The 14,461-nt window shown below is 40.7% G+C and overlaps 1 protein-coding gene across 7 annotated transcripts in view; it reads right to left on the bottom strand.

Moving 5' to 3' along the window:
- The window catches only part of FBXW7 (F-box and WD repeat domain containing 7), a 208,402-nt gene that overhangs the window by 87,559 nt on the left and 106,382 nt on the right, over positions 1-14,461 (bottom strand). The window contains exon 1 of one of the 7 annotated variants that reach the window (XM_075613448.1): positions 2,017-2,341. The exons of 5 other annotated variants lie outside the window; for them this stretch is intronic. In XM_075613448.1, coding sequence (XP_075469563.1) covers positions 2,017-2,163 — 147 coding nt within the window. In that variant the 5' untranslated portion in view covers positions 2,164-2,341. Of the gene's footprint in view, positions 1-2,016; positions 2,342-14,461 lie in introns of those variants that run through there. One more of the 7 variants, XM_075613455.1, reaches the window with a different exon arrangement.

Below are 14,461 nucleotides of genomic sequence, written 5' to 3'. Positions count from 1 at the left end.
AAATAATAATATGTAGCGTCAAAGGGAAATCTACCATGTCAATTATGTTAAAAAAATAATGAGAACCCGTTCTACCAAGGAAAATAACTGTAATAATAAAAAAGGATTACAATTATTCAAAAATGGAGAGTTAAGATTTTCCGGAAATATTGACATTTTGTTTTAGGAGTATAAGAAACCCTAGTGGAATTCCATTCCCTTTAAGGCAACTAACTATGTATTATGCTGTGGAACCACTTCCCAGTGCTGGAGAGAAGATCAACTTCCTTCACATGAATTGAACCAACATCTCCTCCAGCTCATGGTTTCAATACAGTCTGGGTTACGTATGGACTTGAGATGTGATCGAGAGGCCAACAATCACTTTTACGTAGCATACACTGTGCACTTAGGCACCTCAAAATCCCTTGTTTCATTGTTATTGGAATTCAGAGCTCCCACTTGAACAAACCAATAAAGGATTTGTAGGTTTATAACACAAGACCGTGTAAATCCGATACTTCTGGCTTGGTGAAATTAGATTGGTTTTAAAATGTATTTTGACCTTCACGGTGGCAAGTGCTACACTTACCCTGATACAGAGCTCAGAGCCAGAAATGGCGGCAGCAGCACCTTGTCATGCTGTTAGAGTACTATACATCAATTTTGCTAATAATATGCACCAGTGCAGACTACCAAGAAATATGGAGAAACCTAAGATTTGCAATCTACACAACGGTCTAAAACATCGTATTTCCCTTTACGTGCGGTTTCAACTCTGATTCACGTCTGCCTGTCTCATCCTACACTGAAACCTTTTACTAGTAGCGTCTCGCTGAGCTTTTACAGTACTTAGAGTCAAGGGCAGAGCCTCTGACCGGGATTATATTCATTTAATTTACCCTAAGGAAGTGTTACAATGCCTCATCCTGATCATATAAACCTATTATTCTTTTCAATGTGTATTAGATATGACAAATTATTTTAGTACGCGATATATAAATATAAAATATGGACACATTGAAAGAATCATGTTCTACGGAGACGTGGATTATATATATATATATATATATATATATATATATATATATATATATATATATATATATATATATAGACTATAAAATATCCAGTCGGAAATGAACAGTACCTGGCAATGGAGGTTAAGAAAATGTAGCAACAAAACAAATTGCTTGTCGGAATATAGACACGTTGCTACTAACTGAAAATGTAATGTTCGATGATCACAGCAACACTGCTAAACGTTAGAAATATTGGAAATGACAGTACAAAGCCAGAGACGTGAAGTGCCCGGGATTATCTATATATAAACTATATCACAAGCGCCACATAGTGACTTGCTATTTTTATTTACAGGCGCTGCAGAGAGTTTAACAAGAGTGCTCAAACTGCATGTACAATTCAAAGAGAATATAAAAAGTTTCACAGTTTACTATTTAAGGTGATGGCCAATGATCAGAAATACATTTAAAGGATCCAATATTCGTGGCTGTGGCGTAGGCAAAATCAGCAGAAACAAACTGCTATAAATACAAAGCATTTACACAAAAAGACTTTGCATAAATGTGCAGAAAGCAAATGCAGTTTTGCGGTTGGAAAGACAGGTTTAATCCTGGACATTTGGCCTACTAGAAAAGTGAGCAAGTCACTTTACAGAAGGGGTGGCCAACTCCGGTCCTTAAGGGTCACAAACAGGTCAGGTTTTCAGGATATCCCTGCTTCAGCACAGTTGGCTCAGTCGAAGGCGACTACCGGTGCTGAAGCAGGGACATCCTGAAAACCTGACCTGTTCGTGGCCGTTGAGGACTGAAGTTGCCCATCCCTGCTTCACAGCATTTACCAAATACCGATATCAAAGAAAGAGAACAAAAAAAAAGTCTATTTTATTTATGTAAGCAAAAAGTGCCATTATAAATTAAGCACAGCAACAGCCCTCCCAAGTATTTCCTCCCTGGCCGAATGTAGTGAAAGGGGAAGAAAGGTCTGACTCCAGAATAGCAGCAGTCCTGTACTTACCCGCCTGCGGCAGAAAGGGAGGCCGTGGGCAATGATGCTGATGCAAAAGGTCTTCATTACAGTTTGGTGCGGCAACGTTTCTTTAGTACTTTTAAGATCAATGGGAACACAGTCATAGTTTAGGGCTGCTTTTCCGGTCTTGGACATCCTAGACAAAACTTTGACTTTCTGCTACTTGGCCTACTAGAAACAACACATTTTTATCATCATTAACAGAATGGGGAGGAAGCTGCCAGTCGGGACTGAAGAGGCTGTGGAGTGGGACCGGGACGCCCAAGGCCTTCTGCCTTTCAACCTTCTCCTCGTGAAGTCCTGACCTATCTGAGGCTTGGTGAAGTACAAGCTATCCTAGTATAGCAAGGAATTAGAACTCCAAATATGAAGGCAGACTGCTCCTGTCAATCCAACAGCTGGTGGACACTCCCATGCTGAGGGAGGCGAGCATATTAGTCAAATGAGGAGGAGGATGCCGTCTTCATTTATTATACATTGAAAGCATGCTCGTCAAGATGTTTCTAGAATTGCAAAACACAAGTACAGTACTGTTCTGCCCTGGTTTTGTAGACAGAACTTTGTCATACCTGAAATGCACATTTTCCCAGTTATCCCAGTTTTCACCAGAAATGTACATATTATAAAAATACTAGAATCTCTCCCCCCCCCCCCCCACATATTATATAAAGGGAAAGAATTGAACAGCACTCCAGCTGCCTTTGTGCAATTATTCAATATACTTTTATTAGAAAAGGATCAACGTTTCCGTCCCGAAATGGAGCTGTCCTTTGAGCTGGTGTGCCATACTCTTCTTTTCTTCTGGCGACCTGTCTGCATTCGTGGAAGAACGTGGCACCCATGGCAGTTTCCAGGACTTTAATTTTGAAGTACCCCTATCTCCCCCCACCCCTCCCCCCCAAAAACATCCCTTACATAGGATGCCGCCAATTTAAAATAAAAAGCTGCGTTTTGTCGTCACTCGGATTACCGCTTCATAAATAGGGGTCGTGCTGCACTAGAAAGTACGTTTGTTTACAGCACAGATATTATGACCTTGATCCATAATTGAAAAAGAGGAAGAAATAGGTTTAATCAATCAAAATCCAGCTTTGATTAAACATAGAAATTGATGGAGCCAGAAATCCTTAGGCTTTGGTGCCCTCACGTGGCCAATACCAGAACATGCGAAACACGTTCTTCCTAACATCAGACACTGCCATTAAAGCAGAAATCTCTCACGTTAACTGCCAGAATGGGAACCCACCATGCGCACCTTATACTATATACCGGTGAACAGGAAGAACAGATGCGGCTGTATTACTTACAGCAAGTGAGGGGGGGGAAAAAAAAAACTGTGTGTGTATATATTTTCCATCATCTATGTGCATAGCGCTTCACAGTACTGATACACGCGACATAAATAATGGGATTATTGGTGGTGTGTGTGGTGGTGGTGTGTGTGTGTGGTGGTGTGTGTGTGTGTGTGTGGTGGTGTGGTGTGTGTGTGGTGGTGGTGTGTGTGTGTGGTGGTGGTGTGTGTGGTGGTGTGTGTGTGTGGTGGTGTGGGGTGTGTGTGGTGGTGGTGTGTGTGTGTGGTGGTGTGGGGTGTGTGTGGTGGTGTGTGTGTGTGGTGGTGTGTGTGTGTGTGTGGTGGTGTGGTGTGTGTGTGGTGGTGGTGTGTGTGGTGGTGGTGTGTGTGGTGGTGTGTGTGTGTGGTGGTGTGGGGTGTGTAGATAGACAGTCAAGTTAGGCAGAATTTCACAAAAACATAATATATACACACACTTTATGTTGGCATATGTGAGGGAGCTAGGGTTGCCAGGTGTCCGGTATTGAACTGGACTGTCCTGTATTTGGATACTCTGTACAGTAAAAAAATGAGAGGTACTGTAATACTGGACATGTGTCCAGTATTTTCCTCCCTGGACATAGTGACCTGACGCACCTTTCACCATTGAGTCCAATATATTTGGAGACGCCACCTGGCAACCCTAGGGGAATTGTCAGCAAAAAGGAAACATGCATGCGTCTTCAATTCAAACTCTGCAAGCAGGCAGTGTGTGTACTTGCATCAAAGAAGATTTTTGGACAAATGAAACAGTCTCTCCATTGACTTCCCAAATTCTGCATTGGTTTAAAAAAAAATAAATGCACATAATTTAATAATATTTTTAAAAAAATGCAAGGAACTGTGTGACAGTGCGAGCAGGTGAGCGCGAGAGAAAGTATGTGTGAAAGTGTGTATGTGGTTGAGAGAAAGTGTGTGCGCATGAGGGGATACCAGCAGGTCACAAGGGTAAAGAAAAAATATTAATTTATTCTGTTGATTAACCCGATGTTTCCATCCCCAGGAGGATATGGATAGATATATGTGCGTGCGTACACACACACACGTACACGTGTGTGTGTGTGTGTGTGTGTGTGTGTGTGTGTGTGTGTGTGTGTGTGTGTGTGTGTGTGTGTGTGTGTGTGTGTGTGTGTGTGTGTGTGTGTGTGTGTGTGTGTGTGTGTACGTATGTGACCACGATTAAGTATTTTATATATGTAGTTTATGGCTGGGAGGCTTGCATTTTTGGACATTCCTGAAATGCTTCCCCAACTTTTATTGAATGTCCCATGTCTAACTTTGGTGGCTATGCAAAGCTGACCAGCTGTTGAAATGAAGGGGGGGGGGGGGAAGGACGACGACAGTTGTTCCCACAGGAATTTAGATGCTCATTAGTTACTTATGCTGTGGCAGCACCTTTTGGCAAAACTATGCAAAAAATGACATAACACAACAGGTAGGTTTGTCATTCCACAAATTACACATTGTATGACATGGGATCAGGATATGCCTGTGAAAGATGCTGGGAAATACAAACAAATGTTTGCTGAGGTCATGGGAAGTATCTGGTGAAAGTCCAAAGTTAAATACAGTTAAAGTCCAAACTCAAGTTGTTTCAAGAACTCTGTCTCTGACTAGTGTTGCCATTCCAAACAAAATCTGGCCAAGATCAGTCACCAATGTAGTTCTTTCACAAAGGCTCACAATCCCTGTGAAGTATATAAAGTGAGAACTACCAAACTACTACAGGCTGCGTGTAATTCATCCGACTACCAGTCAACTAAAAGAAAAACAGGACAAGGAGTCCAATATTGGTGCAACAGAGGAAATCCAGAGATATAGCAAATCTCATAACATAAGGATTCATAATTTCAAAGCTTGTGTACAACTCCTTCAGAGCACTTGACAATATTGTCATCCCATTTAAAGTTCATAAGCACGTGACTGCCAATCTGGCTTAAATCTTAGAGTGGGATTTATAGAGTAATGGGGGGACACAAAACCAAAGGCTAGGGATCCCCCTTTCCCCAACCACACTAAGGCAACTAATCTACTGCTTAAGGGTTTATTGAGAACACTAATATCACAAAAAAATTGCTCTATGAATGGAAAAAATACTTGTTTTTACAAAATTTTGAAATATTAATTTACAATCTTGATCAATAGGAACAGAAAGAAATATAAAGACACCCCATAACATACAAATACTGGTTAATACCATTTATTAATTGCATTAACTTAACAACATAAAGGCATGCACTCACATTGTGGCATCTCCGCTCCCAAAATAAATAAATATATCTATTATCTATATCTAAAACGTCAACGGGAAGAAAAAGACACTAATCCACAAAATAAAGCACAACAGGGCACTAAATCACCCCCCAAAAAACTATTTCACATAGGCCTATTATCTAGTTGTTAAAAAATTATTCTTTATTTACAATGTGCCAACCTCTTCTGCAGTACGGTACTATGGGGGGGTACAGAATGATATAACGTACATATCCCGAATAACAATTCAAATGAGGAAAAACGAGAGCAAACGGATACAAAAAAGTAATGAGCGCCCTGCTTGGGGGGAGAGAGACACAGACACAGACACAATTATAGGGACTCCTCTTCCTAAATGTTACTTTTATGTCTGAAGCACTTATTCCCATGGCCCGTTATCTGTATTTGTTATTTATATGATTGTCACGTGTATTACTACTGTGAAGCGCTATGTACTTTAATGGCGCTATATAAATAAAGACATACAATATATACAATAGTCATCAGTTGTCGATCAGCAATGTTGGATGAAGGTCTCCTCAATAACCTTCTAGGTATTGTCTTTGCAAACTTCTCCATGATTCTCCCAAACAATTCAGATTGTATCCCCTGGTCGGCGCCTTGGTCTTTGATATCCCTTGAAACCTGATCTAGTACCATATTTGTCCAACACTGGTCATTTCTTCTTGCAATATGAAAGTAATCACTGTACACTTGTTATATGCTGAGGGCAAGCATGATCCAGCTCTCGCATATATTTATTGCAGGTAATACGGCAAACCATGGCAGGTAAAATCTGCAAACCATGGCATGTCTCACAAACACCAGACTTGAGCAAAATAATTAAGCTTTCAAATCAAACATTGGAATTATTAATGCAAATACTTGTGTGTTATCCAGCTTTATACTAACATTTCTACAATTCCATAACTAGTGTCGAAGATAGTGTTTCCCAATTGGGGTTACGCGGCACCCTGAGATTCCGCAGGAGAATCAAAAGGGAGCAGCCGGATTTCTCAGTTCTTCCAGAGCAGGGCAGTTGCTAGGGGGGGTGGGTACTTTCTTCCATCCGGACTGGCTGCTGCTGGTTAATGCAGCCAATCAGGATGCAGTGCAGAAGCCTGGAGGGTGTGTCCAAGCAGCGGAGAAAGCAGCATGGGTCCGGAAAAGTGTGTGTATTTGTCGTGTTGTCTCTCTCCGGTGACTCTCAGCCCTTTTTGGCGACGTCCTGTTATGGGGGTGTCTCAGCAACGGAGCACAGTGACTAGGGGTTCCCAATGAGGAAAAAAAAGGTGGAAAACGACTGGTCTAAGAAAAGCATTACATGCAAACATTTATGTGTTAATTATACTGTAATAAAACAAAGTAGAAAAAGTTCAGTGTTAAGTAAGCTCAGTGCAGGTCTTTAAAGTGGCAACACCATTTTTGTTTTAATAGATGCAGTAGTTGCTTAGCTGGAAGGCAGTGTAATTATCTAAGCTAGTGATCGCTCCGTTCTCCCATGATCGATCAGTAAAGATCCTGCTTCCTCAGGCACAGATTTGGCTATCTATTTCAAAAGATTAAGTGCTGTGGCTTTCTAAACGGTTGCTATAGCAACACAAGGAAGATTAATACAATAAAACGGATTTTTTTAAAAAGGCATAAAGAGTGGAGGAAAATGTTTAAACAAATAAAAGTATCATCTAATAGTACACGACTGATTTATAAACAAAAAAAAACCACCCAGGATTTTGAAGGTAATGCCGATTAAAAATTAATTTCTGTATGCTTTCCTGCAAATCCGGACGTATTGTATATCGACAAATCAATTTTTTCTCATAAGAGATGATGTAGAATCAAAATCAGATCAGGATGTTAATTTCCATGTAAGGAAAGATGTCCTTGTGAATCACTGGATAAATGATCGTAGCGGCGAACCTTCTTGATTAGGTAATCTGAATAACTGACATCAACAGGCACTGAAGCCAGAAATTAGGTTTGTGATGCATACGGATATACAATGACTTGCCCCCAGTGCTTTGAACTGTGGCTCATTAATTAATAACAGGGCTCCCATTTCATGACGTTACAATCAAAACACAATTGGTCACTTCATTTCTAGCGATTCCATAATTGAGAGCCACATATGTAAAAGGAGTTAAAAAGTCATCCATTTAATAAAACAAAGCAGCCATTTGAAATTCTATCATACCAGTTGAAATGATAGAAAATAGTCATCAAAAGAAAAAAAAATAAACTACATGAAAACATTAAAAGAACTTTATTGATAGTACTCAAATGTTCCCAGCACTCAAAATGAAAGCAAAAAGTGAATGGATAAGCCAAAAGCAAAATGTAATGATACACATAACATGCACACAATGGTCAAAATAGACCATAGAAAACACTATGTACTTAAACAGGGAAAAGGACAGGGGAGGGGAGAGAAAAGGGGGGTGGGAAAGGAGGGATAGGAAACACGGGGGGTGGGGGGGGGTAATAAAAAGACCAGGGCATGGGGGGGCAACGTTTCGGGGTATGAAAACCCCTTCTTCAGGCCCGTTCCCAAGGGGATAGTAGCCAAACAAAGAAGCGGTGCACTGAGATAAGTATGGAACCACACGCAGCTCTAACAAAAAACGACTAATTTATTGAAAAAAAGGAACAAACATCACGAAGCTAGGAACCTAAGTTCCTAGCTGCGTGATCTTTGTTCCTTTTTTTCAATAAATTAGTCGTTTTTTGTTAGAGCTGCGTGTGGTTCCATACTTATCTCAGTGCACCGCTTCTTCGTTTGGCTGTTCCGTTTACTATTGCTGGTTGCACGTGGATCCCAGTACACACATCACTGCAGGCATTCACTCAACGGTGGTTCACCCTCATCTCATCGGTTACACCGGATCAAGCAGCGTGACAGCAGGTATCTTCATTGGCAGAGTGGATGGTGGGTGAATAAGCGTCAGCCTGGCTGTTCTTTGGATGGTCGGCGACTCTTAGTGTCACCTCACCTTACCCCTCCCCCCAGCCTGCTCCACTGGGTCCGCTTAATACGCTTGATTAGAGTGTCATTCATATGCTGCAGACGTGTGTCATTATGACCTAAGAATAAGACATTCTACGCTTGTTGGCCCTTGAGCACTGGCAGCAGAATTTTCTGTGTTTCCCAAGGTGATAGTAGTCCCCTGGTACTTCCCTCAACCCTGAGACTAAATCCCTGAGGTGCACAGTGACAAACTTTTACTCAAAGTCTAAGATAAATGCAGTAAGGCTACAAACCAATAGACACAATCTAACCGATCAGTGAGAACTCTGTATAAGCTGTATGTGTGACGGGGGACCAACTGGCAAAGTAGGGCTTCTATAGGATTAAAGACCCACGGATGCAAACTTAGAGTCCGGCAATCGCAAGGAGCATTGGAATTATCATGCAGAGAGTAGATCAATGACCGAAAGTTCCTCGTGGTGCAGACAGCCCCGGGGCTGTCTGCACCACGAGGAACGGCCCTGAAGGGGTTTTCATACCCCGAAACGTTGCCCCCCCTGCCCTGGACTTTTTAACCCCGTTTCCTATCCCTCCTTTCCCACCCCCCTTTTCTCTCCCCTTCCCTGTCCTTTTTCCTGTTTAAGTACGTAGCGATTTCTATAGTCTATTTTGACCATTGTGTGCATCTTATGTGTATCATAAAATGTTGCTTCTGGCTTATCCATTCACTTTTTGCTTTCATTTTGAGTGCTGGGAACATTTGGGTACTATTTCTAATATTTGGGAGGAAATAGGGTCCTCCCTGTTCCCGTTGCACCTTCTGTTCTCCCTGTATACATACCTTGTGTGCTGTCTAAACATTTCTTTCCATAAGAACTTTATTGGTTTGGGTTTGAGAAATAAAGTATGTTAGCCTTTATGAAGCTGGCCCACAAAGTCTTTCAAATAAGACCAAGGTCACAGCCATGTAACAAGTACTGTATCCCAGTTTACTCAAGTTAATATACATATATACACACATATACATATGCCTTCCTTTTGTTACGTACAGAAGTTCTGTTTAAAGATGGGACAGAAAAGATTGTGCTATTATGCACTGCAGGCTTTCAGAGAGCAGGGTTAATAAATCATAGGAAAAAATGCTTACATGGTTTTAAAAACAATAACTTGTGTCATAAAAGTGTACATTAGTCCTTTAGTAGGACAGCATGTTAATCGGTTGCCCTTTCCCTTGGGCTAAATCCATATCATCATCTCAGGTATAAATTATCTGCATGTGGGAAAGCCTCAATGTTCACAGTTCCAGTCATTACTGAGATTAGTTTGTACCGGGCTGAATGAGGTGAAAGGGACAAGGTGGGAACAGACAATGAAGACGTTTTAAAGTTCAAATTTGCCTTCCTAGAACTTGGTTCCCCAGCAAATACGTCAATAGCAACATTTCATTCTGCCCCCTAGTGAGCGCTGCTGCACACCGCTAAATTACAGCATTGTGCGACTGCTCATTCTGCACATGCACATCAGCACAGGTAGAAAATAAACCAGAAGCATGAATAGGCCTGTCATTCTATACTAAGCACCACAAATGAACATCACACAAACAAAAAGTAAACTGAAGCTGTGTTCCCGATTTGGCAGTAGTTCATCCAGGTACATACTGTACATCAAAATTTCAGTTAAGAGAGTCATTTTAACTAATGACTCCCAAGCGTAAATCACTGCACAAGAACATGGCATTTTCTACATTTCTGCTTTGTCTTAGCTATTTCTTTGAAACCTAATTCTGCAAAGCAATGTTTTTAATCCAAGTGCAACCAAAAGGATACTTTGCAACTTAACCATTGACTTATTTTTTACAGCTGTACCATATCCAGGGCATTTAAACGAGCACTCCAGGGACCCTATGCTTCCCGTGATACTTACTGTACCTCCATAAGTGCTGCTGATAGGAGCCCCAGGTGGGTTAAAGTCCCACGTCCTCCGGGCCAATAGGAAGCCACAACGTCATCAGTTGCGTGTTCCTATTGGCCCCCGTGACAGGGGAGTTTTTAACTGTGCAGAGATACTGGCAGCACCTACCCATGGTAAGTAATTTTCATATGCAGGGGGCCCCCAGAGCTTAACTCAATGTGTTTCATCTACAGTACCAGACAGACAGAGACGCTTGGAGTGCTCCTTCAAACACTACAATAGTTCAAAAGTGTTACATAGTAGAGTGTGAAAGAAAAAAAAAAGACATCTTTCCTTCAAGTTCAACCTATGCTAAATTAGTTCTACTGGAAGCTGCAAACCACAATCCGGGACCATGCGACCGCCACAGAACTCTAGGAGAAAATAATATTAATGAACACTTGGAGAATTTAATAGTAATGAACACAACTGGTGGTGGTTGTTTGTAAAGACTGCTGAAGAACTTGAAATAAATGTTGATTTTGGAACCGTGTTTTAATATACAGTAGAGCTTGCAATCACATTTAACCAATATTCTACCAGCTTAAATTTGACTTTGTTCCCCATTCAGTTCCCCAATTTTAGTATGAAAAAGCTCTATCCCAGGTGAAGTGTCAGGAGTCGTGCAGACTCCCCTAGGGTGGCTGCAGTAGCGTCCACCGGCAGAGCCCTGACTAGCTAAGCTAGGCTGCAATGAAATGGGCTACTGACCCAACACACGGACAGCACCTGCTACAGACAGGCGTGAGTAACAAATGGCATACTTAAGGAAGGCACAGCTCCCAAATTATACTGTACTTTGCAGTTGGACTGTTTTATATGAACACATTTTTCAGCTTGGAATGTGAAGACGGTATGTTTACATTAGTCATTTTAAAAGCTACCTTTTTCACACGGCAACATCAACTCCACTCCATACAATTTTAACTGGTCACAGATGACTGCAGGGTTGGCTGCATGGAGCCCCTCTGTAAAATCTTGAAACACAAACGTTTGTGAAAGTACACACTAAAAATACAGATTCGTTTAGATAGTCATAACGAAGCGGAAAACTTTACGCCCGTTACACCGGACATGAAATCTAGCATTTGGATGAATTTGTACTTGAAATGGTTTAATCTTCGGCCAAGAAAGTTACTGCTGGCACTTTATGAAAGCTCTGGGTTCCTCACTTAGCCATTTGTGTAACAGAGGCTTGCAACTGTTGCAAGGAAATGGACTAGCACTGAAGGCGTTTTAATAAGGAAAGATGATGGTGGGAACAGAGTTACTACTAGTATCCGAAAGAATACAACTCAGCAAGGTGACCAACAACACTGAAAGGATGCTGGGTAAAGCCCTATTCAACAACTGGCAAAAAGTGCATGCCCAATGTCTTCCCTAAAAAATGGCTCCCAGAGATAAAATCTCTCTAATTTGGAGTTATAAGAATACTTCACGTGTGCTTCTATAAATTACATCACTTTATCAACGTTGGCAAACAGAAAGGTCACAGACCATAAAATTTGTTCCTAACCTAATTATGTCGTTTAATGTAAAAAAAAATGTACACACAATACTTGTTTGCCTAGGAATCACAAGCAGCCTTTGCCCCGAGAAGCATCATCAGAAAAGAAATAGGAAACATTTTATAGTATTCCAACAATCTCTTCACTTACAACTGATGAAAAGCAACTGGCCAAAAGCAGAGCCGAGAATGTCACCCTGTAGGGACGAAGCTGATCCTTTTATCTCTTAAAGAAAAAATAGCACAAGAATAAGTTCTGGAAGAAGGAACACCCAGAATGAGATTTGTTTTGCATCAACAATATAAATAATAATTTAGTAGCAGTGTGTCTAAGGTGGAAATCTCTTGGTCACCTGATGGATAAACTTGGAGACAATATGATACAGCATACCAATAAGACGTTAAATAGCAAATCTATATTAGCGGAAATACAACAAACAATCAATTTAGACAATCAGAAAAATAAAGATCATAATAGAAATCATACGAGACACACACACACCACTAGGGTGCAGCAATGGCATAATATTTCAGGGGTACCGACCCCATCGTCAGATGACACCAACCAGACAGTATATTTCCTAAAAAAAAAAATCTATGATTTATATTGTTTTGTTTTTCTGATTGTGTATATTGTTTGGTTATATTGTATTTTCTCATATTTTTGGTGTGTGTAGCGTCTCGTCTTTCTAGTATTTCTATAAAAGAAATAGGATGTAAGAAACGTCCCTAATGAGGCCAAAAATATATACAGTTGAATGTTTCCAAAGATATTGAATAATAAACCCTTCTTATTTTAGACTACAAGGCATTTTTCTTACCATTTCTATTCTTTTATTAAAATGTGTTTTTTTGCTTTGTTTTTGAAAATAGAGCAAAATTGAAGTATGGGGAAATGCATGAAACCTCTCAAATGTAGAAATGCAGACTTCAGTCATTTCCCTTTCATGTTGGAGACGCGTGTAACATGCAGTAGCATTCCAGCACTGAATCAGTAAGATACCATTTGTTTTCTCCATTGACAAGAAATGTGCAGCAGTGACATGGTACAGTATGAACAAGCAAACACAGATGCTTGGAATACCCAGCAAAGAAAACGTGTAACAAAAAAATGGTACAAGGCTCCCTCTAGTGGAGGTACGAGATGGTACGAGATTCCTTCTAAACAGAGAAATTACACACAGGGAAACCCTATACTTTCTAATGCCGTTTGTAACTACATTACACACGACACCTTGTACTTGAGCAGCATGAAAGCTATCCCCAGGATTGTTGTACGCTACCTTTAAAGTCTCTTCGATACACGTATTAATGTCTGAGAAATGCATGTACAAATTAGTAATAACAATTGTATCTTCGCACGGCAAGGCAAAAGTTTGTCACTTTTATACCCTCCATAACGTATATGATGTCTGGTCAAAGCCCATCAATTTCCCATTGTAAAGCCAGTACAACCAAACTCACACAGATGAGACCCAAAAGGTCAAAACAGTTGTCAGTGGGTAGGTTCACTGGCTATGCACTTCTTTAACCCCGGCTGTGCTGAACATCTGTGTAATACGGCAGGCATAAAATTATAGGGGTCCATGTTAAAATGGAAATAAAGTAAAAGGTGACATTGTGTGCTCATTGGCATGTCATTTCCCAGAATCCCTGGCTGCGGTGGAGATAATAGGGAAAAGAAGGGTTGCAGACCTGTCTTGAGATGTGAATGTGCTCACAAGTGATATTTCTATTTGCTGTACACGGCAAGACATTAACTCCTGTGACCTGTCAAACAAGAGACTTGTTATCACGTTTCTCACAATTAGCGCACGTGCAAACAAAATAACAGTGTTTGGAAGGGTGGCGTGCCCGCCTCTCGGAGGTGGTTTGGGGCCCTTACAATTTGGCTTCAACACTGCCAATAAAAATAAATGGAGCTTTAAAAAGGAAAAAGTGATGTTTAAGGGAGCATTTTTTATCCGTCAGCTGAAAATAAACTTGCAGTGTAGTGTATATTCTCTTCCTTCCCGTGACCGTTCCCAATTCTAAACCAGCCCCGTGAAATATGCATGCAAGGGGTAGCATTGGTTTTATGGACCGTTTGGAGTGCTAACAATCAGTGAAAGAGCACTATAAAAAGATCCCTCATTATTGCCTTAAAGTGTGGGTTATAATGCCAGTGTAACATTGTTTTTTTAGAATATAAAGTTGATACACATAAGTTCAGTGTGTACTGTAATACTAATTTAAGGGCAAAGGCTTTGCACCGTAGTGCATTCTCTTCAAACACTAAAGGGCTTCCAGGGCTTTATTCTAGATAATCAATTGGGATTTTCAGACAAAAACCATCCCAAACAGTACCCTCAGACTATGTAGAATTACGCCTTGCATATCAGAAATGCCCTCTGCCAAATAAAGTAATAAGTACAAAGAATTCGTTATG

The sequence above is a fragment of the Ascaphus truei genome, chromosome 1 (assembly GCF_040206685.1).
Source record: "Ascaphus truei isolate aAscTru1 chromosome 1, aAscTru1.hap1, whole genome shotgun sequence".
NCBI classification, from domain to species: Eukaryota; Metazoa; Chordata; class Amphibia; order Anura; family Ascaphidae; genus Ascaphus; species Ascaphus truei.
The sequence above is the reverse complement of the archived record's forward strand: the minus strand, read 5'-3'. Positions and strand labels throughout refer to the sequence as shown.